General features: G+C 41.0%; 1 protein-coding gene across 6 annotated transcripts in view; it reads left to right on the top strand.

Annotated features, from left to right (window-relative positions):
* Window positions 1-26658, top strand: part of Csgalnact1 (chondroitin sulfate N-acetylgalactosaminyltransferase 1) — a 359628-nt gene that overhangs the window by 293001 nt on the left and 39969 nt on the right. For all 6 annotated transcript variants that reach the window (XM_085843930.1, XM_085843931.1, XM_085843932.1 and 3 more), the window contains one exon: window positions 24542-24758. In XM_085843930.1, coding sequence (XP_085700056.1) covers window positions 24542-24758 — 217 coding nt within the window. The remainder of the gene's footprint in view (window positions 1-24541; window positions 24759-26658) is intronic.

Consider the following 26658-nt stretch of genomic DNA (forward strand, 5'->3'; position numbering starts at 1 on the left):
CTTGATAAGAAATACTAACAGTCCAGAACTTTGACACTGGCAGCCACCTAAGCATCCCTTAATTCTGGATAGTTGCCAGACAAGAATAATAATCCTTACGTATTTTATGGCACTGGAAAGTTTCATAAGCCTATAATACTATCATCAAGACATAATAAATCCATAAAGAGAATAAGGACGAATTAATGAGAAAGATGAAGTGCTTTCCATGTTTTATAGTGTAATAATGGGAAGAAATGTTAACTTGGGAAGCTGAGGAGATTGCTCAGTTAGTAAAGTGCTTGTCATATAAATGCGAGGGCCTAAGTCCACAGCACCTACCTAAGAAGCCAGGTGTTATGATGTAAGCCTGTAATTCCATTATGGGGAATGCAGATAGAAGAGAATCCCTGTTGCTTGGTGACTTGTTGACAATCTAGTTGAATTGGTGAGCTTCAACTTCAATGGGGGATTCTGTCTAAAACAATATAGGATAGAAACAGATGTTGATATCTGGGCTCCACATGTACACACACACACAAATACACATATACATGTTGATCTGTATCAAATGATTGACTCTTTAAAAGTAAAGGGCAGCATTCAGGATTCAGGACCTTGAGATTGCTTGATAACCCCCATCCCAACTGGCACATTGAGAAATATGGCTTTTATCATTGATCAGATATTTATTCTTGAGACATCTCTCCCATAGTCTCCTGAATGCTGGCCTTTGCTTTGAAAATGTCAGTAATTTAATACAGCTCAGTGTGTGTGTGTGTGTGCATGCGTGTGTGTGTGGTATATGTGTATGTGTGTGTACCTATGGAGCCCAGAGATCAACATCTGGCAACTTCTTGAATTATTCTCCTCTTTATTTTCTTAGATAGGATCTCTCATTGAATTTAGAACTCACCAATTCAGCTAGACTGTCAGTTTACACAAGAAAGGAATAGATACTGAAGTGTTTTGGTTTTTGTTTACTTGAAGCCGTGGCTTTTGAGGTATCTTTCTGTTAGGGGCAGTGATAAGGATTTTACATACAGTCCACTCCCATGCCTTCACATTATGACAACCGATGTCTCGAAGTAGCTGTCATCAATAAGACCCTCTAACTTTTGAGGTTTTAGTTTTGCCTTCCACCACCCACTCATTCATTCACTAGACACCTTAGGTTTCTCAGTATTTCTTATACATGTTTTTCTCATAGCAATTTCTATCACCAAATATTAATAACCTAAAATGACAAGGTTTTATATAAAATGGAAAGCAGAGGCTGTGCTGCTGTCCCATGGGAGGGTAGCTGCAGAAGGCACCAGGGAGGCTTTCAAAGAGAACAATGAATGCTGAAGTCTGGAAGTGCTTCTAGATTTTACTGCTGTTCATGCCTGTTTTGTCTGAATATTAGCTTTCAAAGGACAAATGCCTCTGCACATGAGGCCTTGGAAACATTAATGCTACTTTGCCAATGCAATTTATGGTAATATAGCAACTTAATGGTGGAGAAAGGGGAGACATTATTTTTGTCATTACTTAACTCCTAGATTTGATTTGAAAAGCAACAATGTGTTTATTGGCCAAGTCCCAGCACCCGAGACTGCCTGGAAATGCCTTTGCCTGCATATGGAAATCACTAGCTTATGGAAGTGTTGAAATCATATTCCCCAGAGTGATGCCTTCCAAACTTGGCTGCACATTACAGCCTCCCGGGGAGCACAGGCCATACTACAAAGTAATTAAATCAGAATCAGTGGGAGCATGGTCAGGGTGTCGAGGTTTTTAAAGCTCCCAGGTGATTATCCTGGCCAACCACAGCTGTGAACTCATACTTAAAGAAAATCACCATATTGGGAGCTGGTTCTCTAGAGCTAACAGTACCCAAGCCTGTACTGTGGTACTCAGGCATTGTTGGTCAGATTTCATGAAATGTGGTTGGCCACCTCTATTTAATATGTGAGGGGTTTAAGACCATTTTAAAGAGAACTGAGTCTTTCTTCCCACTAATATTCTGACAGCTGTCGAGTACTTGAGATATTTTGTGCATTGCAAGATGTCTTCGTATATATCCCAATCCTCACACCATCCCCTACAGCACAGCTGTTACAGTGGGAATATATCTATGCTAGGAGTGAGATCACAGAGACAAGGAAAATATGTCTTGCCTAAGATTGCTCAGCTGGGACTTAAACCCAGCACCCTGTGCTGTCTGAGAGTTTCTGCTTCCTGGATTTCCCATGAAAAGAAAGACAGTCCAGACCTGTCTTATGTGACAAATATTTTCTGAATGTTTACTGGAGTGAACACTACTCCATGGTTTTCAAGCATAACTTCACTTATTTGTGCCTTCATTAATTAAGGTACTAAGGGTTACCTTAGTATGTAACAGGTCTACATATTGACGGTCAGAAAAAGAGTTTTAAAATCAGTTGCTTTAACAATTCTTGGCAGATGACCCGACATACTGACTACCTTATATTAACCTTATAGAGCAACTTAGTTATTTAGTTTTATATAGTAAAAAAAAAAAATTAAGTTGGCCCAGGGGTTAAAGTATTGTGTTTAATTTAAAAGTTTGTAGAGATTGCCTTCTTTCTTTTCTACCTTTAAAGATCTATTTTTATTTTATGTATATGGGTCATTGCCTGCATGTATATCTGCACCGCATGCACACAGTGCCTGAAGAGACCAGAAGAAGGCATCAGATTCCTCTGAAAGTGAAGTAGTAGAGTCGTGAGCGCTGGGAATGCTGGGAACGTGTGGTCCTGGGAATGGAACCCACATCCTTTGCAAAAAAGCAGCCAGTGTTCTTAACGACTGAACCATCTCTCCAGCCTCTGTCTTGTCTTTCTATATCAAGTTTCTGTTACCATTCCATTATAACCATAAGACACATTGCTTATATTTCAATTCTTTTAAAACTGGTTTGTTCTGGGGCCCTAGTTATGTTTGTAGGAGAGCTTGAAGATGTGGGTTTTATGCTGTTCAGGGTGATATATTCTCCAACTGTTGATTAGACCTTGTTTGGCGATTTGGCTGTTCATATCTTCAGGGTGCTTCTTGACATTGTGTGTAATGTGTCTGTCAGTTGCTGAAAAGATGACTGATCCCCAGATACAACTATAGATCTCTCTATTGCTTCTGTCAGCTGTTAGTTTTCATTTGATGTATCTTGAGGCTTTATTGTTTAATGCATATATGTTTAACAATAGGTTTCCCTTAGTGAATTGTTCTCTTCATCATCTTATATGTATTTTGTCTTTCTCTATATATGAATGTTTTGTTCTAAATTATATATATATGTATATATATATACATATATATCATATTAGTATCTTTCCCTGGGTTAACTAGCTACAGAATAGAGGCACATTTTCACTGAAAAGCGATATTCTCTGACAACCTTATGACATGTGAACATGTTATGCTCAGAGCCAGTATTACCTTATACCTGAAAACTGAAGTCTAATATTACATTAACATCATCACATAATTTCATACATAAACCAAGGGATTAAAATAAACACATCTATCAATGAGAACGTGTCAAGAGGACTGTCTTTGTTGTCGACAGTGTGGCCAAAACACAAAATTTACCATCATCTGCTTGAAAACTTTTCTAGGCTAAATTAAATGTGGCCATGAGAAACTGCATGGGATTGTGGTGTCTCAGCCAACTACTTGTTGCTGTGCTTGCAGATTTAGAAATTTTTATTCTAAGGAAAGTGAAGGTCCTACCAAGATACTCCTACTGTCCACCTCCATGTAGAGGTTGAGTGGTCTCATGTTCTGTGTAGTATGAATAAGAGTCTATTAATACAACTGAGTAGACAGTCACTGGTACCTTCCTTATGATATTGGCATAACGTTAAAGCTTCAGTTTTCAGGTGTTACATAGTATAATATTTCTTAGCATAACACAAATACCTGCCATATGGTTGTCAGAGAATATAAGAAAAACAAAACTTGTACCCACCAGTGATTACCAGGCACTCATGTTCCAGCGATAATGCCTACATTGAGGATTGTGCCAGAATTTAATGGCTGAATATCACCATTTTCATGTGATAACAGACTCTATGGATTGGGGAATTTAGAAGACAGGCAAGGGTGGCATGACGCTGCCCCAGTCTGTCTATAAAGCTTAGAAGGTTAGGAGGGGACTTGCCATCTTCAGGTTAAAATAACCTGAATCATTGTTTGCTCCCAGACCTGGCTTTTGGACTGTGGGGACACGGGATCTGGAGTGTCCTCATGTGACTTGTCCATGTCTTATGCCTTGATACTTATCCTCAGGCTGCTGGAACATGTGCTGTAGCACTCCAGGCTCCAAGAGAAAACTGTCCAGCAAAGAAGGCAGGCACTGCATCGCTTCACTCTCCTCCCTACTTGAAGCACAGTCAGATCTCAGGGAAGAGAGAAGACAGAAATCTTCTCTGATGGGCACATTTTCAAAGGGTCTAGAGGTCATGATTCATTTGAGGAAAAAAATCCTCAGATTCTCAGGTAGCAGAAAGAAATATACTTACTACCTAAGTATGTTAAATATTATCTAATTCTATGGATTCACTTATTTGGAAAAGTATTTTATTAAATTAGCATCTGAAAATTGAAGGTATAGTGTTATGTTAGTGTCTTATGAAACGGTTTGATTCTTCGGTGCCCTTTGTAGTCATGTTAGCTAATGAAGTGACCATAGAGACTATGTATAGGTAATACTCTCATTTTGCAGTAATCTTCTGGCTTGTTGCCATGTTGTGAGAACTGAAAAATGTTATTGTTTAATTCCTGTACAGTAGAAATGTGGAAACTGGGGCTTTTGGGATAGATTTTATCCAAAGTCATAGGACAAGTAAATGATGGAATGAAATTTAAAATTCAGGCTTTTCTTTGCCCCATCCTAGTATGGTTTGTAAGAACATTCCCTGGTTTTGTCACTATCCGGCTTGTCACCACACAGATTAGCATGACTAAAAGATAGCTTGGCATCTTGGGTGAATAACCCCTTTTGGATGACAGAACTTCCATTTGCCAATATTCAGTGTTTCAAATTGATACCTACTGTGCTTCATATTGCAAAGGAAAGATGATTTTTACTTATTCTTTTGCATTTTCTGTTGAATCAATTTGTGTGTTAAGCTCATGTGCATGCATGCAAGTGTGTGCAGGCATGTGTGTGTGTGTGTGTGTGTGTGTGTGTGTGTGTGTGTGTGTGTAGGAGGTAGGGCACAGGGATGGAGGGAATGAGAGTGTGAACATATGTGAGTTTGTAAACACTAGAGGGAAGTGAGGCTTAGGACTCAGACTTCTGATAGACTATCAACCTCCATAGAAGCTACTTAAAGCCTTCACGTTGATTAGGCATAGTCTTAGTCACTCTTCTGTTGCTGTGAAGAGACACTCTGACCGAGACAACTCCTTTAAAAGAGAGCATTTAATTGGGACTGGCTTACAGTTTCATAACCTTTGTCCATTATCATTATAGTGGGAATCATGGCAGCACACAGGCAGGTGTGGTGCTAGAGAAGGAACTGAGAGAGCAAAAACTAGATCCTCAATCAACAACTAGATCCTCAGATAGCAGAAAGATGCAACAACATTTGGCTGGCTTGGGCTTTTGAAACCTCAAAGTCAACCCCCAGTTCCTCCAACAATGCCACACCTCCTATCCTTTCCAAAGGATTAGTCACTTCTTGCTGACTAAGGATCCAAATGTACAATCCCATGGGGGCCATTCTTATTCAAACCACCACAGTGCTTTATCAACTTAACATTACATTGTTGTAGGTTATAGTTCAGTTATAGTAGATATCAAAATAAATAAATAAGATACCTAAAGCAATATCATATAAAGCCAACAAGTCCTATGGTGTCAAATGGTGAGGTCTCCTCTATGACCTTCACAAGGTTTTCTGTGATCTGGAACTTTTCAGGTATATCCATTCCATATCTTACTGTATAGAAATACACGTTGCAGATCACAACCATCTGTATGGTTTCATGCTATGACTGAACAACAGGAATTCTAGATTCTATACTTGTGTGCTTTGGAGTTCTTTAACTTGAGTAACAACAACCAAAAAAAAAAAAAAAAAAAAAAGGAATGCAATTAAATTCCTTGTCATTACAGACTGATACTTTTCCCTGGAATATCTCTGTTCAGGCGTCTGGTAAAAAGCCTGATGTTGGTCTCTAGAAATAGAACCGCATTGGTAAAGCAGTCATCGTCCCTGCTGGATATTACTCCTTGACTTGCAATCAGAAGTTCAGAATACTGTGTAGTTTTATCTGCATTTGTTTGTTAGATGTCCAATGCCATTGTAAAATGCCTGAGATCATTTATAGTGAGAAGACCTTTGGTTCAGCCTCAGGTTGTGTGGCTGTGTGGCTTTAGGCGTCACATCAAAATGCAAACAGATGGTGGAAAACCTTCTTTGCTTGCCACACTGTGGCCAAAAGACAGCCACGTGTCCAAGTGTCCCCATCCAGGACACAGCCTAAAGACCTACTTCCTCTACCATGCCCCACCTCTGTAAGACTGCATCACCTGCCAAGACCATCACTTATGGGTCCTTTGAGATCCATGTCATGGCAGGTTTCAGGTGCACTTCAGTCAGCACAGCATACTCACTCTCTCTACTTGGTTAGTTCAAAGTCTAAAATGCTTTACTTATACGTTTTGGGCTGTTCCACCAGAGAGAGTTTTCATAGATATGAGAGGCCAGATAAAGTTTCCTGTGAAACCGATATGCTGTTAGACTGAGAAATAGGCAAAAATAGAAGCCAATTCCTCAAACCACATCAGATCCATCCTCCTGGCTCCAGAGATCTATTGGAATATTTGAGGTAACAAGTTAACTGAGTCGCTGAGCTTGATTAATTTGGTTCCAATAAAGTGAATGTCTTTGTTATTTTAAAAATTAAAAAGAGAGAGAGAAATATACATTACAGGTGCTGAAGAGATGGCTCAATGGTTAAGAGCACTGACTGCTCTCGCAGAGGTTCTGAGTTCAATTCCCAGCAACCACAGGGTGGCTTATAACCATCTGTAATGGGAACTGATGCTTTCTTCTGGTGTGTCTGAAGATAGCTACAGTGAACTCATATACATAAAATAAATAAATAATGCTTTTTTTTTTGAAAGAAAAAAAAGAAATATGCCTTGTTTCTCTCCTAGGCTTACTGGATTATCATGGTTTCCTGAATATTTTGTATGCTTCTTCTATACTCTCATATTTTCTGGTCATCCTATATTAAGTTTATATTCTGTGCAACTTAACCTGTTCAAAAATTTCCATGTCTGGGTGGCCTTTAAGGAATATTTCCATCCGGGCTGTGGTGTTCTCTCAGAGTCCCCAGACCCCACTGAAGTGCCAAGACTGAGGGACTGACAAGTGAAGTTAGTGGATTCACAAAGCAATTTTATTTCTCACCATCTTACCTTCTCCTAGTGTCATTGTGAATTTAGAATATTCATAAGGAATGGCACATTATCCTGATTGTATTTAAATGTCACCCGTGTTTGAGCCACATCTTAAAACTTTCTCTTTTAGGAAATAGGTATTTGGGGAAGGGTATATGCAACTGGGTCTACAAGTACGCTTTGCGCAGTGATTCTTAAATTGGGTGGACATCAGTTTCTCTACTCTGTTTGTGACATACTGAAACCAGCAAAGACACACCTTCTTGTACTTGCTCAGAAACTTCACAGCATTTGTCCATTTCTGTTGTATATGATAACCACTAGTTGTTCTATTTTGTTTTCTAGCACTGAAGACTCAAATGTTAAAACAATGATTCCTAAAAGATGGTGTCCCACCCTGTGACAGTTTGAATGAAAATGACCCACATAGGCTTCTATTATTTGAATGCTTGGTCCTTACTCAGTGAAACTGTTTGGGAAGGATTAGGGGTGTTTCCTTATTGGGTAGGTGTGATCTTATTGGAGGAAGTGCGTCACTGGAAGTGAGTTTTAAGGTTTCAGAACCCCAAGGCAGACCCAGACTCACTCTCTCTCTCTCTCTCTCTCTCTCTCTCTCTCTCTCTCTCTCTCTCTCTCTCTCTCTCTCTCTCCTTACTCTCTTGCTGTCTCACTCTCTCGCTCTCACTCTCTCTGTCTCTCTCCCTCTCTCTTTCTTTGTATTTTGTTTCTCTGCCGCTGTCTCTACCTCTCCTGGCCTCAACTCTCTCTGCCTATGGGCCAGAATATAAAACTCTCTGCGACCCCTTCAGCAATATGCTTACTGCCCCCATCCTACCCACACCAATGATGATCATGGACTAACCCTCTGAAACTGTAAGCAATCCCCCAATTTAAAACTTTCTTTTAGAAGTTGTCTGAAACATGGTGTCTTCTCACAGTAATAGAACAGTAACTTAGATGCATCCCTAATTTGACAGGTATATTTTGGAGCTCAGGAACTTGTATTTTTTTTTAAAGCTTACCAGTTTCTACTGGAAAAGATAAGTTCCAGTCAACTAATATCTATTACAGCAGAAAATTATAATGTATTTTCTAGACTTACTATTTATATCTTAATCTTTCTCTGTAGCTTATCTGTATTTAGAAATTCCTCAGACATACAAATATATTTCCCTCCAGATGACCATTGGATTAGACTGTATATCTTTTATTTTCGCTTTTTTTATTAGATATTTTCTTCATTTACATTTCAAATGCTATCCCGAAAGTTCCCTATACGCTCCCCCCACCCTGATCCCCTACACACCCACTCCTGCTTCCTGGCCCTGGCATTCCCCTGTACTGGGGCATATGATCTTCCCAAGACCAAGAGCCTCTCCTCCTATTGATGGCCGACTAGGCCATCCTCTGCTACATATACAACTAGAGACACAGTTCTGTGGGGTACAGGTTAGTTCATATTGTTGATCCTCCTATAGGATTGCCAATCCCTTTAGGTCCTTGCATTACTTTATCTTTAGGGGCCCTGTGTTCAATCCAATAGATGACTGTGAGTATCCACTTCTGTATTTGCCAGACACTGGCATAGCCTCATAAGAGATAGCTATATCAGGGTCCTGTCAGCAAAGTCTTGCTGGCATATGCAATAGTGTCTGTGTTTGGTGGGTGTATATGGGATGGATGCCTGGGTGGGGCAGTCTCTGGATGGTCCTTCCTTCTGTTTCAGCTCCGAACTTTGTCTCTGTAACTCCTTCCATGGATATTTTGTTCCCCATTCTAAGAAGGAACGAAGTATCCACATTTTGGTCTTCCTTCTTCTTGAGTTTCATGTGTTTTGAAAATTGTATCTTAGGTAGTCTAAGTTTCTGGGTTAATGTCCACTTATCAGTGAGTGCATATCGTGTGTGTTCTTTTATGATTGGGTTACCTCGCTCAGGATGATATCCTCCAGACCCATCCATTTGCCTAAGAATTTCATAAATTCATTGTTTTTAATTGCTAAGTAGTACTCCATTGTGTAAATGTACCACATTTTCTGTATCCATTCCTCTGTTGAAGAACATCTGGGTTCTTTCCAGCTTCTGGCTATTATAAATGAGGCTGCTATGAACATAGTGGAACATGTGTTCTTATTACCAGTTGGAACATCTTCTGGGTATATGCCCAGGAGAGGTATTTCTGGATCTTCCAATAGTACTATGTCCAATTTTCTGAGGAACAGCCAGACTGATTTCCAGAGTGGTTATACAAACTTGCAATCCCATCAGCAATGGAGGAGTGTTCCTCTTTCTCCACATTCTTGCCAGCATCTGATGTCATCTGAATTTTTGATCCTAGCCATTCTGACTGGTGTGAGGTGGAATCTCAGGGTTGTTTTGATTTGCATTTCCCTGATAATTAAGGATGTTGAACATTTTTTTCAGGTGCTTCTCGGCCCTTCGGGGTATTCCTCAGTTGAGAATTCTTTGTTTAGCTCTGTACCCCATTTTTAAATAGGGTTATTTGATTTTTTGGAGTCCATTTTCTAGAGTTCCTTTTATATATTGAATATTTGTCCCCTATCTGATTTAGGATTGGTAACGATCCTTTCCCAATCTGTTGGTTGCTGTTTTGTCTTATTGACAGTGTCTTTTGCCTTACAGAAGCTTTGCAATTTTATGAGGTCCCATTTGTCAATTCTTGATCTTACAGCTCAAGCCATTGCTGTTCTGCTCAAGAATTTTTCCCCTGTGCCCATATCTTTGAGGCTTTTCCCCACTTTCTCTTCTATAAGTTTCAAAGCAATATACTGCAAACCAGTAGCTGACATCAAACTAAATGGAGAGAAAATTGAAGCAATACCACTAAAATCAGGGACTAGACAAGGCTGCCCATTTTCTCCCTACCTATTCAATATCGTACTTGAAGTCCTAGCCAGAGCAATTAGACAACAAAAGGAGATCAAGAGGATACAAATTGGAAAGGAAACAGTCAAAATATCACTATTTACAGATGATATGATAGTATATGTAAGTGACCCTAAAAATTTCACCAGAGAACTCCTAAACCTGATGAACAGCTTCAGTGAAGAAGGTGGATATAAAATTAACTCAAACAAGTCAATGGCCTTTCTGTACACAAAGGATAAACAGGCTGAGAAAGAAATTAGGGAAACAACACCCTTCTCAATAGTCACAAATAATATAAAATACCTTGGTGTGACTCTAACTAAGAAAGTGAAAGATCTGTATGATAAGAACTTCAAGTCTCTGAAGAAAGAAATTAAAGAAGATCTCAGAAGATGGAAAGATCTCCCATGCTCATAGATTGGCAGGATTAACATAGTCAAAATGGCTATCTTGCTGAAAGCAATGTACAGATTCAATGCAATCACCAACAAAATTCCAACTCAATTCTTCACAGAGTTAGAAAGGGCAATTTGCAAATTCATCTGGAATAACAAAAAACCTAGGATAGCAAAATCTCTTCTCAACAATAAAAGAACCTCTGGTGGAATCACCATGCCTGACCTCAAGCTGTACTACGGAGTAATTGTGATAAAAAAACAAAAAAAACAAAAAAAAAAAAACTGCATGGTACTGGTACAGCAACAGACAAGTTAGATCAAGGGAATAGAATTGAAGACCCAGAAATGAACCCATATACCTATGGTCACTTGATCTTTGATAAAGGAGCTAAAACCACCCAGTGGAAAGAAGACAGCATCCTCAACTAATGGTGCAGGGTCAACTGGCAGTTAGCATGTAGAAGAATGCGAATTGATCCCTTCTTATCTCCTTGTACAAAGCTCAAGTACAAGTGATCAAGGAACTCCACATAAAACCAGAGACTCTAAACTATATATCTTATTTGTACAACTAAAATGAACTCATACCAGGAGCTAATTAAATGACTCAGTCAAACACAAGAGATTTAATTTGTGACTTTTTCCTTGAAGCACAAAGCAGTTGATGTTGATGCTTTGAGGATTTAAAGGGATCCAATTCTTAAAGCCAAAAAGTAGAAATTCTAGGCTATTAAGTAGCTTGTTTAAGGTACAAAGTATAAGAACCAGGACTAAACTGAGACTGTCTAGCATGGATGTTGGCCACCCTCAGAAGTTTGTCTGGAAGAGTCAGGAAACTCAGTGCATCTGGCAGAGGGAAGTGATCTATTCTAATTATATTAGTGATTGTGAGCAAACATACTGTTATAATATCTAATAATAAACAGGATTTTTGCTAAACAGTATGGATGATTAAAGAGGAAAGTGGTAATTAGAAAGGCAAATGACAAAGGCGTAAGAACCTACGTTTCAACGTTTTCAGGTAATATTATGAATTAAAAGTGAATTTCATGACATGTCGGGGTGGAGAACTGAGAGCAGCCAATGGCCAGTCTGGGTTCCAGGGAGATGGAGAACCCCACCGGAGGTGTGGTCTCTGGACAGCAATGCTAAGCCAAGACTGGTAGCAGTGGGTCAAGGAGCAGTTTCTCTTAGAGACATGTGTGCCTGGAGTGCACCTTGGGGTTAAGGTGGGCCTCGAGATCCTGGAGGCGATGTAGGATTCTCCCTGGACACATTGTAACAACAGAGCTTGGCCTTCGTTTACCCTACCAGGCAGTGCGATGATCACTGGGCCCTTCCTGGATTCACAGGGAAACAGATTTCTCCTAGGCAGGTTCCCCCCAACAAATGCAGGTTTCCCTTCCTCTCAGTTTCTAGCTAATCTTTGAAGGGCCTATTAAATTGGCTTTTGTCCCACCTACCCACACTATCACCAGGCAGAGCTGCTTTGCTCTGATAAGCATGTTTTAATATTTATGGTCAGCAGGAGGCTCAAAGTCTTGAGAAGTCTTTGTTGCCACACATATCCTCAAAGCCTCATGGAGGGGGCAGCCCTAGCCAGCTTGGGGTGAAACTCCCAGGTGTCTTTGCAGACCTTTGAAGCTTTGGGTCAGTGATCTCCTCAGGATCTGGGTTGGCTCAGAAGCTATCACTGGGCGATAGCAAAAAACAATGCCCAGATATTGTACCTCTCAGTTGGAGTCCTTTGTGATTCTTTTCCCAGAAAAGGTTAAATGGGTTGAGGGTTGGGTGTGGACCACATTACCCAGTATAAACAAAAGCACTCAAAGGAGGCTCCCTGTACCTGCTTTTTGGGTTCTGGTGGGGGTTGGAGTCTTGTACTGAATGCTATTGAGTGGTCAAGGGGCAGAAGGAACAGGATCAGTTCCACTCATCAGAACCTAAGGCACTGGGCCAGCAGATGTCTGGAGGCAAGGAGTATGGGGATGGCAGTTGGGGGCCAGTGGGAGGTTGGCCAGGCTAGAGGTGCAGTCCCCAAACTGGACTCTTAGCTCAGTTAACAACAGCTGGTAAAGGCCAGCTGGCATCCTGTCCTCCTCTCCCACCAGTGTTAGCACTCACTACACCCAGTATACTCAGGATACAACAGCCTCTGAGGGCTTGTTCCATGCAATCCTGGGTGGGCTTTCAATTCAAAGCCCTTTCTAGCACACATGAGAAGGAACTCTCCCAGAGCCTGGTGGATCACAGCAGCAGTTCACAGCTGTGCATGGAGGCAAGGAGAATGCTGGCTGTGCTAGTGTTTCTAGACACATGACTGCCACACTTGGTCACTACTGGGATCCTTCCCACCTCTACCTACCTGTCTGGCACTAGGGCCAAGTGCCATGGATGGCCTTTGTACCTCTCTACTTCAGGGCGCCACCTGCCAAACACTAGCATGCATCAGAGCAAGAACACAGCCCTCATGTGCTCTCCACATGTTCCTCTTGTTTGCTCAGTCTCTTGCAGGCCCTGAGTTTGTCTATCTGCAAGAGATGAGAGCACATGGTCTGGAGCTCTAGCTAACCATGGAGGGAAGGGCATGAAGACAGGAGCCTCCAGGAGAATTAAAGCTGAGGGCATGCATGCTGGCATCTCTGAAGTCTGGGTGGGATCTGAGTTCTCTAGTGCTTTACCCAAGGATCTCACTGCCAAGAGAGACTCAGGTCACACTCCGTCTTCATTATATTGGCCTTTGCATATGGCTACCTATGGGCTAACACATCTTAGGGGAAAGAGAAGCTGATCTCCTCCAGAGGCTGTTCCTACAGCGAGCTGCTGTCTGTGATCAGAGATAACTAAGGACCCTTGTAAATCTAACCAGTTTGTGCGTCCTGGCAGCTCATGTAGTGTGGCCCAGGCATGCTGTGTGGATGGGACTCTTGGCTATAACAGAGTGATGACACTTCATTGGCCTCTTTAGGAGCCCTTGATAAGGGCAGGCAGCTTCTGGATGGGTTGCACCTACAAAGGCATTCAAGCCTGGCAGCCCTGGTCCAGGAGACCAGTTTATTTTCTAGTCTACACCAACCAGGATAGCTTCCCTGCCTTAGAATCACAGTCTTAGGGTATGGCCTTGGGACCCACATGCTTGAAGCAGACTTGGTACTCAGCAGTGGGTTAGAAAGTGCTCCTGAAGCTAAAGGGATCTGCAACCCTATAGGTGGATCATTATTATGAACTAACCAGTACCCCCCGGAGCTCGTGTCTCTAGCTGCATATGTAGCAAAAGATGGCCTAGTCGGCCATCACTGCAAAGAGAGGCCCATTGGACTTGCAAACTTTATATGCCCCAGTACAGGGGAACGCCAGGGCCAAAAAGTGGGAGTGGGTGGGTAGGGGAGTTGGGGATGTGGGTATGGGGGACTTTTGGGATAGCATTGGAAATGTAAATGAGGAAAATACCTAATAAAAAATTTAAAAAAAAAGAAAGTGCTCCTGAGAGATGAAATTTCCATAGCATTAGTAACACCAGGCTGGATCAGGTCACACAGGTCCCTGGAGTAGAACTCTGATACCCAGGAAGGACTTTAAAATCATGTTTCGTCACCTTGTCACCTCAGTGAGCTAAGTAGAGTCACCCCCCCAAAAAAAAAGTGAATTTCCTGAACAATACTTTAAAATATTGCTGTATTATTGTTGAAATTTTACATTGATTCTGATAGTATACAGTCTAATATATGTTACGATGCTCTTAAAGCAACAGAAAAAAATCTGAACTTCAATAATAGGAAGAACATCTAGTTCTACAGTAGCAACTTTTAAAAATGTCAGCAATTGGATTCTGCCTTCAAAAAGACTTGACACCAGCACAACACACAGACATGCTTTTTCTGAAGTCTTGGCCTATGTGACTAAAGCAATTAGACATTCAATGACTAATGGCACAGCCTAGAAAGACATGATCACAGCAATGGCACTTACCATGCGGATGCTGGCATTGATGAGTACTGCTTATCCACCAGATTTGCATATTTTACATGTATTGATTTACTCTTCAAAGTAGCTCTTAGAAGAATGATATATTACTATTAACCCTATCTGAAAGACAAATAAATATTGACATCAATGAATCAATAATAGATTGTATCACTTTTTAAGGATGAATTTTGCAACTGGCTTTCTGATATACTTTACTGAGTTGGTTAGCTTTTGGAAGCATCATAATTTTTTTTTCTATTCTCAAAAGTCAGTTTCAATGATAAAGAACAGAAAAGCACTAAAAAATATCTTTTTATGGTAATGTTGATCTACTTGGAAGAAATGAACCATGATATGGCTCTTAAATTCACAATTGTATGTCCATCCAGCTGTGAACACATTGTGTATAACCTTGATTAAGTTACTTATTTCAATCTTCAAAGGGCTCTAGTCACCCAGATGCAACAAGAAAAAGCTTATCTCTTTGAAAAATACTTTTAAAAATCAAGACAGTATTTGTGAACATGGTTGGAAAGCCAGGTATGAGTGATGGGAAATGTAAATCTCAGTTCAGACATGCATCTGCTATGTTGGTAGCCAGTTGGCTGGATAGAAGTCAGTAGTGGACCACTCTCACACGCACTATTGTCTCACCAGCAAGAACACATGCGTGAGAAACCGGATCCTTCTGCAGCAACTTTATTACATCAGTTTCAACATGAAGAGGAAGACGCCAAGCACCAAAAAGGTGCTGCTTATATACACCTTAGTGTGACGTGTCCACACCTGATTGGCTGCTCTCCCAGAGCCTCATCACCATGCCCTGGGATGGGCCGTGACTTGGCACGAAAACACTCTTGCACATGCGCACGTTGCTTGTTTACCAATTAGGCCACGCAGGCACAGCAGAAACCGCTTCCCACAGACCACAGATAATAGCTTGGTCACACATCCCTTGGGCTTTGATCTTTTACTTCCTGCTTCCACCTGCTGCTTTTATCTTAACTTTTCTGATTCTCCGTAGCATCCTGAGTAGATGGATGCACTGTGTTTCGAGAGAAAGTCTTGGCAGCTGTTCGGAAGCAAACCTTACTAAGAGCAACTCTGGGGTCCCAAGGGCGCTCCACGGTCTCCACCCCACCCCTCTCCACCTGACTTCTTTGACTTCATTCAGTCTAACTGTACATCCATAACTCCTAATCACTGGTTTCTTAAAATGAGATCAAAGACAGATCTGCCATTTCTACCTAGTGTCACTATGCCAACCCACTAACGGCACTCCTCTTATGCCCATTTTACCACCTTTAATTCCTTACTCTGTAACTCCAAATGCTGAGGCCCTGTGTTCCCATTTATGTCCTGTGTGAGGTTCTAGATAATTACATGTCTTTGCCAAGTGCTTTTCTGGGTTGTGGAGCCATCTACCTGCCAGTTCCTCCGTCTAGCCCTGTGTTCATTAGTTACGCTTTGCTCCTTTACTTCAGCGTTAGAAATTGTTTCTCCATCTGTCTTTTTGCCACTCCCTCTACATTCTGCCCAATTGTATTTGTTCCCTTTCTAGTCAAGCACATCTCCCATCTTCTCTGTGCCATCTGTGTAACAAATTTTTATTGTGTTTCAGAAACATAGCTCTGGCTTTTAAAATGCCGACCCTCTAGTCAGAGGAGCAGTAATGAGCAGGCAGGTGGCCTGTAGGTAGTTAAGGAGCTTGAATAATGGAGATGTGGTGGAGTGGCTGGGGCAGGGATTAAGAGGATTCATAGGGTGAAACAGAGGCCACCTTTAAGAGGTATTTGGCATTTCACACTGGTTCTCTGACATCACTAACTTCTGCCTCTGAGTCCTCCTGTCACGGACACATCTCAGTCCTTTTTTGAAGATCCATGCACACTGTGTCTGAAGGTATATATACCCCCCTGTTAGCATGATAGGTTCTATCTATCTTCCACTTATTCATCTATTTATGTATCTATTTCAAATGACTAATAATATGACAAATAATTTAATGTTTTGCTTTTTCATACATTATAGATTTAATAAAGATGATTGGTGTCCAAGCACCTCATTTGTGTGCACTCATGTGTGTGATAAGAATATTAAAAATATCCTAAGTACTTTGAAATACATGATATTGTTGATCATGATCACCATATAAAACAATTGGTCACTAAAATGTTTCCAGTCTGATACTTGGTACCTTTAAATGAACATCTGCTCCTTTCTCATCCCTTCCATCCCCGCCTTCTTCCAGACCATGGTAACCACCATTCTATTCTCTGCTTCCTTTTCTGCTTTTCTGTTTTGTTTTGTTTTGTTTTAGATTCCACATATAAGTGAGAATGCAATATTTGTATTTTAGTATTTGGCTGATTTTCCTTAGCAAAAATTTCTCAGATTCATGCACATTGTCACGCCTGGCTGCATATCTTCCTTTTTCACACCAAAGGATGCTGATATCCCTTGCATATCATGAATGTTAGGAACTGTGTTTTGGGTATACTGAGCTCCCACTTCCTCGGTAAAAGACTCTTTCTAGATTATCTCACCCACATCTGAAGCTTTAATTTATAGGGTGGAAATCTGCAAATCAATATCTCTATGAAAGCTTACCTAGTGACATAAGCCTACTTACTCGTCTGCTAAAATAAATATGTCCAGTTCTTAACTGATTTCTCACCTTAGCTAGAATTATGTTTTATGTCGCCCCAGCTCCCCCAGCGTTCCAGTCACCAGCCAAGTCCTTGCCAAACTCTTTTTTTCCCCTTATCTTATCTGTGGCTACCATCTTAAGAGCTTTACCACTTCCTGTTGTTCCAGGGCCTTCCTTCCTGATGATTCCTGATCTCATTTCCTGTCATCTGCCCATGTGTTACTTTGCTATGCAGTGATTCTCCTAAGGCCTTATCTCTCCTCTGTTAAAACAGTAAACTGACTTCACTGTGGCCCAGACGTTTTGCATGTCATTAGTCCCTAAACAATAGAGGGAAACAGTCATTTACATAAAATTTACTCATTGTAGTATTACGAGCAACCAAAAATTATTGAAAGCATACAGGTTATAAGTAAGTGTTATGCTATTTAATACAAGGAAATTGAGTATTCGTCTCATATTTTGGTATCCCAATGGTATCCTAGAGCACCTTCATAGACACTGAGGGATAACTATAGACTTTTTTTAAAAAATTAGAAAATCTGACCCCCCCACACACACACACACAAAAATCATGCTCTTCAACATTTACTGACTCTAGTGTTTCACAGTCTGGAGAACAACTTATTTAGTAACTGTCAAAATTATATCATAAGTTAAGAAAAAGCCAAGCATGAAAGGATGGCCTGTGATTTAGGAAGCTATGTGCAGCAGGTTTCTCTGCCCACTGTGCATTTCCCATGTTCCTAATCCCCCTGTTCTAGTAGTCAGCGTGCATCATGAACAGTGACTCTAAGAAATAAACCCTAAACAGGGCTATGAGCCTGGTGACCAGAAACAAGTGGCTCCTTGAGACAAAGGATGGCGTCTCTGGGTCTCTGTCTGTTCACATGTCTGGACCAGATGATTTCCACATCCCTTTTCCTTCTCAGGTACCAAGAAAGTGGTTTAGTAAAGGGAAGTGTAAGGACTTTGTGAAGAAAATGCCTGGAGGATGATGAAGGGCCACTTTAGATGGAGAAAGCGGCAGAAAATTCCCCACAGGGAGGCTGGTGAGATTAGAAAGGCTAGGAGAAAAGTGCAAGGCCATTGAAATTTGTGTGCCTGGGAGAACGTATAAGGTCTTCTCAGAGGAGAGCAGGATACTGGAAAACTCACAACTGATCAGGAGCAACTTTTTAATTATTTAGTTCAGCAGTGCTAAGTATAATTATGTAACGAGGCAGTCATCGCTACCATCCATCTCCAGAATAATTTTATCTTCCCAAATAAAAGCCTTAGGGTTATGGATGTAGCTGAGCATTAGATTATGATCCTAGCATATACAAGGCCCTGGGTTCAAGCATTAGCAGAACAAAATAAAACAAAGAAAACCCACAACTGAATCTATGAGCCACTAACTTCTCACTTCTCGCTTTCCTGTTCCCTGGTCACCTCCATTTTACTTTCTATTTCCATTATTTTAACTGTTTTTGGGTAGTTTTATAAAAGTAGCATTAGGCAGTGGTTCTTACTGTGTGGACAGCATATTTCACTTAACACCGTGTTCTCAAAATCTGACCTTGTACTCTATAAATAAATAAATAAATAAACCAAAATCCGACCTTGTAGGGTATGTCAAATTACGTTCCTTTTTTCATAATGAATAAATTTCCATCATATACATACACCACGTTTTATTCATCTATCTCTCAAGGAGATTTGTGTTCTCTCTCTTAGCTGCTGTAACTTATGCCTGTGAATATTCAACTATAAGAGACACAGCAACTTTACATTCCCACTGAAAGTATACAAGGGTTCCTTGTGGATTCTCCACAGGGAAGTGTGGCTCCATGCCTCCCATACACACCAGCTTGACTGCAGTCCACATAGTACCCGATGCAGTGACAACATGTTCAATTACGACAGTGCATTGGTACCAGACTGTGGAAGGTCTTGAAGCCAGGATATGGCATCGGTGCTTATTCTACAAGCTATGAAGAGCTGGTACCGCCAGGGCAGAATCTGAATGGCACTTAAGCAGGTTAAGGACCAAAGGATGCAAGCAATGTGAATTGAGACCTGGAGGCTATGATACTGATCAGCATTTGATTACAGATAGCAATCTAAGTAAGAAACCTGGTTCTAGGTGAGAGTCCTGGGTTCCAGGTGAGAGATTTAGGTTCTAAATCGGAAAGCTGGAAAGGCAGAGATTAATGCAGAAAGAATGAATGGGATTCTTATGAATAAAGAAGGTATTTTACTGGTGAATGGCTTGAAGGTGTCTGCATGGGTTCAGCCATCCATTCAACATCGGTCACTTTGTATATACTCACGTCTACTGATGGCAAGAAGTGGTACATCCTTATCCTTTGTCATTTTGATTTCCAAGGTGACTATAGCACATAGGGATGGTAGAGGACCAAATGGCCAGGTGATTCCAGGCCTAGAAAGAAATAGACTAGAGCAGGGATGGGTGTGGGGCTGGAAGGTAGAATAATACTTAATCTGCATCAATGAGACAAGGGTTTCATTTCCATCATGGGAGAAGAGGCTGAGGGAGGCAGGAGAAGGAGAGGTGATCCGAGCTACGGTTCTCACCGGCAAGAACACACTCGGACAACCGGATTCTTCTGCAGCAAAAAGCTTTATTGCTTCTTCAGGAGGGAAGACCCCGACCCCAGAAAATGGAGTCGCTTATATAGCCCTCAGCCATGGTGTTTCAGCACCTGATGTGGCGTGTCAGCTCCCGATTTGTTGCTCGCCCATCACCCCACTATTACGCCCCGAGAATGGGCAGTGACTAGGAGTGAGTTCACTCTCGCACCTGCGTACAAGGCTTGTTTACTAGTTAGGCACAGCGGAGGCCAGCGCCATCTTATAATGGCGATTGCTTGCGGCACGGCTCTCCACAGAGAGGGAGAGCACAGACTATGCTCTATCAGTCTAATAGCAGACTGTTTCTTTTACAAGAAACATCTTCCTTCCTGTGGCTCACAGCCTGAGCCCTGAGTAGGAAAAGAATTAAGTTAGGATGTGTACACAGAGAGCCAAAACTCCAAACCCAAAGTAAGGAAAGCAGGTCCCAAAGGTCCAAGCTGGAGCTGCAAAGGTCTTATTTTTATGTTTAATTTGCATAAAATTAAAATGACAGCTCACAAGTTTTATATATATATATATATATATATATACATATATATATGTATGTGTGTGTGTGCGCATACATATATGTGTGTATATTATATATTAATATATATATATATATATATATATATATATATATATATATATATGGAATGATTGGTACCAGATTTTGGAGAATTTTAGATCTTGAAACAGATTTTCAGACACCTTATCAACTGAATCAGAAAAATATAAAATCCAAAATGACTTAAAATGCAACACTTGTGAGCATTGTGTATAGTTAAGTTTCACATTTTGAGTTTTCCAATTAGGAACATCCAGCCTGAGGCTGTTTATTCTGTGTTGTCTGTGTGTTATGCTAAAAATCACCCCTGCCTCTGGGTGCTCCTGTCCTCTTTCTCGAGGATCCTTTGTGCTTTGCTTATTGAAGATTCCACAGAGCAAAGGGTTCCATTAAGTGCTGTCCTTTCAGTTAGCACAAGGCAAACTGTGGTGTCTTCTCATGCAGAGCTGTTCAAGGGTATATGCTTGGTGGCAATAGCTGGGTGTCAGGTGCGAATCTCAGTTTGGTAGATCTCAGATTGAGGAGGGTTTTAGATATTAAAACTTATATTTAAAATAGAAGTAGTTAAGGGATCTAAAATCTGGTTTATATGTGTGATGATCTAAGCATGGGCAACCTCCCCTGGCTTTTTCACATGAGTTCTGGGGCTCAAACTCAGTTCCTTTTCAAGTAATCTCCTACCTCCCAGTGGCCCTAATTCCCTGTACTCTTTTATCTTCAAGTTCAACTGTCAACAACCTTTGCCAGGATTATGCTGGGGGGGGGGGCGGTGACACTGCTGACACAAAATAACAAAGGCTCAGTCACCAGCATGAAGGGCTTTTTAAGTGTGTAGATACACCTGTATGACAACTGGACTCCTGTGTGACTCGGCTTGGACTGTATAAAAAAAATGTAGTCTAACTAGCTGCTATAGACATCATTAGAGGCCTGTTTCCTCATGTGGGACTAATTACCTAAAAGAATTAACAGACATGAAGGAATTATTTGATGTTTCCAAAGAAGTCCTTTGAGGCTCCAAATGAATAAATCTTTTTCTCTCTTCTTTTACTGGCTGCAGAAGAAGGCTGAATTTTTTTCGCAGCAGGAGCTCAGCCATTCTCCTAGCATCCTTGACATTGGCAAGCAGAGCAGGGTGTCCCCATTTTTGGTACTCTAGGAAGTAGCAAAGGCTTTAGATGAGAACTGATTCCCTCAGTCACCCTTGCTCTCTGCTAGCACACTGTGCCTTTTGAATCTTTAGTTAGGCCTGTTGGGTGACTGTGTGAAATGAGGCCACATTGAAAACTCACAGTACAAGACTCTTTTCTGCACCTTGGAGAGGTCTAAACATTGAATGAAATCAAAGAGGCTACAAGACCAGAGCTTGAGGATGAAAAAGCTCCCATAAGTCAAAGAACAAAGAAGAGAACTTGCCAACATGTGTGGAGAAGATGCAAGTTTCCCACAAAAGAAACAAAGAAGAAGAGTGAGAAAGGAAAGAAATATTATCTTGTGAGATGTCCTGAAGAGCTGTAACTCACTATTGGCCAGCATGTTCCCTCAGAGATTGATTTCTGTAGTTTTTCAGAGATTAGGAGGTATAGGCTCAGCTAATGTGAGGCTTAAAAAGAACAAGAGGCGGGATGGGAAAATGACATGAATCAAAAATAAAAGCTTCTTTCTTAATTTTTTGAATGCTGCTAATTTTTCTTCATCTACTTTTAGGATAGGTGGGGATGAGAAGAGAGAGAGGGCAGAGGAATGGAGGTGAGAGTACTGGAAGAGATGACTAGACTTGAGGGGCAATGAGGGTGATGTAGAAATGAAACTCCCTGCAAACTATGAGGTGATCCTCGCAAAGATTGCTAATAATGGGGGGGGATATAAAGCCTGAACTGGCCATTTTCTGTAACTAGGCAAGGCTTCTAGTAGTGGGACAGAGACACCACTCCAGCCACAAAACCTTCAACTTACAATCTGTCCTGCCTGCAAAATGTGCTGGAGTAGCGATGGCCGTTAACTTGTGGGAGTAACCAACCAGGGACTGTTCCAACTTGAGGCCCATATCATGAAAGGGATCCCACACCTGACACAGTCAGGACCAGATGCTGCCTGGCTCAAAATCCTAAGATAAAACCAAACACAACCGGCAAGAAACAAAGTCAATGGGTGATTCCTAATGATAATCTGCTATACTCGATTGGTGCCTAGACTAGTTGGCATCAGAGAGGCTTCATCTAGCAGCTGATAGAAGCAGATATGGACACCCACAGCCAAACATTAGGCAGAGATTGGGGAATCCAGCAGAAGAAAGGGTGGGAAGGATTTTAGGAGTCAGTGGGGTCAAGGACACCAAAAAAAAAAAAAAAAAAGGCCACAGAATCAAATAACCAGGGCTCATAGGGACTCATAGAGAGTGAAGGGGCAATCATGGAGCCTGTGTGGGTTACCTTATGGGTGTGTAGTGCAGTGTTCTTATGGTCTCTTCACAGTGGGGAAAGTGATGTCTCTGACTCTTTTGCCTGCTCTTGGGACCCTTTTTCTCCTACCAGGTTGTCTCATTCAGCCTTGGTATGAGGGTTTGTGCCTAGTCTTATTGCAACTTGTTATGCTGTGTTTGGTTGATATACCTGGGAGGCCTGTTCTTTTCTGAAGAGAAACTGAGGAGGAGTGGATCTGGAGGAGAAAGGAGATGTGACTGGGAGGAATGGAGGGAGGGGAGGCTGCAGTCAGAATGCAAAGTTTGAGAGAAGATATATGTGTGTGTGTGTGTGTGTGTGTGTGTGTGTGTGTGTGTGTGTGTAATGTATGATAAGAGAATATATATGGGAAAACACCCACAATGCCAGAGATCCTAGGGAAGAAAGGCCTAGATGAGAAAGTGGGCCTGAGGAGTGGTTTGGTCTTTACACTTGATCTTAGCCAAAAGGCCGAGAAGCAATGGTTTGGTCCTTAGATGGGGCAGTTCTGTCAAGCTGGTCTTTAGTAGCATTTGCTTAAAGCTACATCTTCAACCTTACAGGTGACTCTCAGTGACACAGGCCCAACATGAAGGTAACATGAACAAACTTCTTCCTGTTTCTCTTCCTTCCCAGTATGCCTTGTTTCACCAGAACTGATGGGATAAAGGAGAGTAATCATGAAGAGGAACATGCATGCACACTTTACTATGTGCCATGTACTGTTGAGACCTATTGATACCTGCTTCATCTTTTTGGTGGGAGTGGTAGAGGTTGAACCCAGGGCCTTGTACACACTAAGCAAGAACACTATCACTGAGCTACATCAACAATTCACTAAGTAATGAAAATTGGCCCAGGCAAGACTTCAACTAGTTCTCTTCCTGCATCTGTCTCTAGATTATTTTCCTAAAATATTATTTATTCTGTGGAGTAAATGGATTATGGAAAGAAAATAGTTTTTCCATGTACAACCATGGAGCCAGAATTTTAACCTAGTCTTTTGGCCTTGAATGCACATATTTTGAGATTTTTGGTCAGGTAAGAAGATGTGAGACTAAATATGATGTGTGCCTGCCCATACTGAATACTTTGAGGATTGTTTTAACGCTTCTGAAAGCTTTGGGGTGGGGAGAGGGCACATGGTTCTAGCCCCATTTTCTCCCAAGATGCCACTATAAATCACTGCGGTTGTTTCATCTGGAATTACTATAATTTCAAAGAGATAATTTTAATGAACATTTTAAGTTAAATAAATGGTAATGTTCGTACTCTAATGTTATTGTAAAATATATACAATAACAATAAAGAACACATCCTAATAGTATATCAGACTTAGTCAACATTCCTAATAGTCTTTTTTTCAATACTTCTAAATATATAAATAGTTTTAGATCTAATATTATAATCATTCCATGTGGTTTTATGAGGGTTTCATAATGAAATTTTAGACTGATGGGTTTATATCTCTTTTGGAATATTAATTATATTTTGAATTTTTAGTCATGTAATATAGATATTTAATATAAAATTTAAAGACATTTGTAGGAGATCTTGGTTATAAAAAGATACTGTCTTTTCTGAACCTACCTTTGCTTGTTTTGTTCCGCAGGGATTTACCGAACCGAAAGGGATAAAGGCACTTTGTATGAGCTGACCTTCAAAGGGGACCACAAGCACGAATTCCAGCGACTTGTCCTATTTCGACCTTTTGGCCCCATCATGAAAGTGAAAAAGGAAAAACTCAACCTGGCCAACACGCTTATCAATGTTATCGTGCCCCTAGCGAGGAGGGTAGACAAGTTCCGGCACTTCATGCAGAACTTCAGGTTGGTTTGTCTGCAGGGTGCCCTGTCCTTTTCCAGACATTGTGCAATTTGCCTTCATTTCCCCTGGCACATACAAAAGGTCCTTTTTCTTCGTTCTACTCAGTTTTCTTCATATGAAATTTGTCATTTGTATTTGCCCCTCCTTAAAGCAATTAGAAAGTCCTTGTTTGGGTGTATTTTCCTTAGAAGGAACATCTATGAAGGATGGGTGGACTGCCAACGGCATCTACAAAGATAAACCAGGGCTGCACCTGTCGCCTTCAGCTCTGACTTGACAAACCAGGGCAGCCTGTGTCACCTTTAGTTATGATGTGGGCCTGGGCTCATCAGCTGAAAATGAAATTCTCAGAGGCAAACAAATGAGTCTCAAAATAATCAGGAACAGGCAGGATCTGGCTGGTGGTGACAAAACCCACATCAATGATGACCCTGGGCAAGCAAGAGGCCCTGGCTCAGCAAAAGACTGGCTTCATTTGCTGTCTTCTCTAGCTGCATCTGGAGTGGATTGAATAACAGTCTAATTCTTATTCTAAGCAGCATACCCTAAGAAACTAGACTTAAAACTATGGTAGGAAGACATCAGGGAGTCATTTTTTTAGGTACTCAGTAAGTGAACTTCTTTTCCAGAGTGCACTGATAGAGTTGGTACAAATGAGACTGGAAACGCTCTTCTGAGCCTCAGTGGGTCTCATTATCTTTTATTCATGGAATTCACATATTGGCTGATGTTAACCAGATAAATGGTGTAATCACCTTATTTTAAAGAAGCCACCTTATTTTATTCAATTAAACATTTTGAAACTTTTAACTGATTTTTAAATCTCTTATTATCTTTACATTATTAAAGGGCAGTGGTGTTCAGTAGGAGAATGTAGTTGGAAGCTCTCAAAATTCTAGCTCATGAGCAGAAGTGTGATCATTTGTTAAGTTATTGTAACATTGATCAAATCATCTTTGAAGACACCTTTGAGGTTATCTGGTAATGGGAGACAGAGACTACATCTGAGGGTCACGGGCTGCAAAGGATAGTGCATACAAAGACAGATACCCATGGCAGAAGCTGAGCAGATTATCTGTGTGCAGCCAAGGAGTTCCTGAGTATGTGGAGGGCTCTGAAAAATTGGGATCTGAAATCATGTGTACCCAGAGTCTTAATTCTATGTAGGAATATGATAAAAAAGATGATGTTTCAGATCAAGGTCTAAAAGGAATTATGCCAAACATACTGCTAGAATAAATGACCAAGGATACCAGGAAAAAGTAATTTTTTTTCACATCCAAATTTAAATTCTAACCAATTAGGGCAAATGGGTTCCATGGGAACCCCTAAACAGTTCAGGCTGTTTCCAAGACGATAGGTTGCTTTCCACAAATGGATGGCAAGACCCTATTGCTGAAGGCAACACCTATACAACTCACTGAACATGGACAAGTCAAGCCTATTCCTCTGTAGAGCCTTTCCCCCCTATGTGCTAGCATCTTTTGTACAGGAAATTACTCTGCACACTACTGAAAGAGAAACTTAAACACCAACCCAGCTCTTTGATCTACAATGATATTCTGCCTTCAGAACATGCTATGATATCCTTTGCAACTTCAGATTGGAAGAGCTCTGATTGACACTGAAAACTATACTATGGATGATTTATACCCCTTATCTGTTGAGTAGATTATATCATAATTACCCAATGTTTTTGATTTTGTTTTAGAATTCAGGGCTCAGTAGGTAAAAACTCTTTCTGTACAAGGCTTGGTGGCCTGAGTTCACCCCTGGAGTCCTCATAATGGTGGAGGAAGAGAACTAAATCCATGGAGAAATCCTCTGGCCTACATACTCTCTCTGTGGCAACCATAACCACACACATTATGTCTAAACATATAATAGTATGAAATAAAATTG

Source organism: Mus caroli, unplaced genomic scaffold (genome assembly GCF_978045245.1).
Source record: "Mus caroli unplaced genomic scaffold, Mus_caroli_1 scaffold_10, whole genome shotgun sequence".
Classification (NCBI taxonomy): domain Eukaryota; kingdom Metazoa; phylum Chordata; class Mammalia; order Rodentia; family Muridae; genus Mus; species Mus caroli.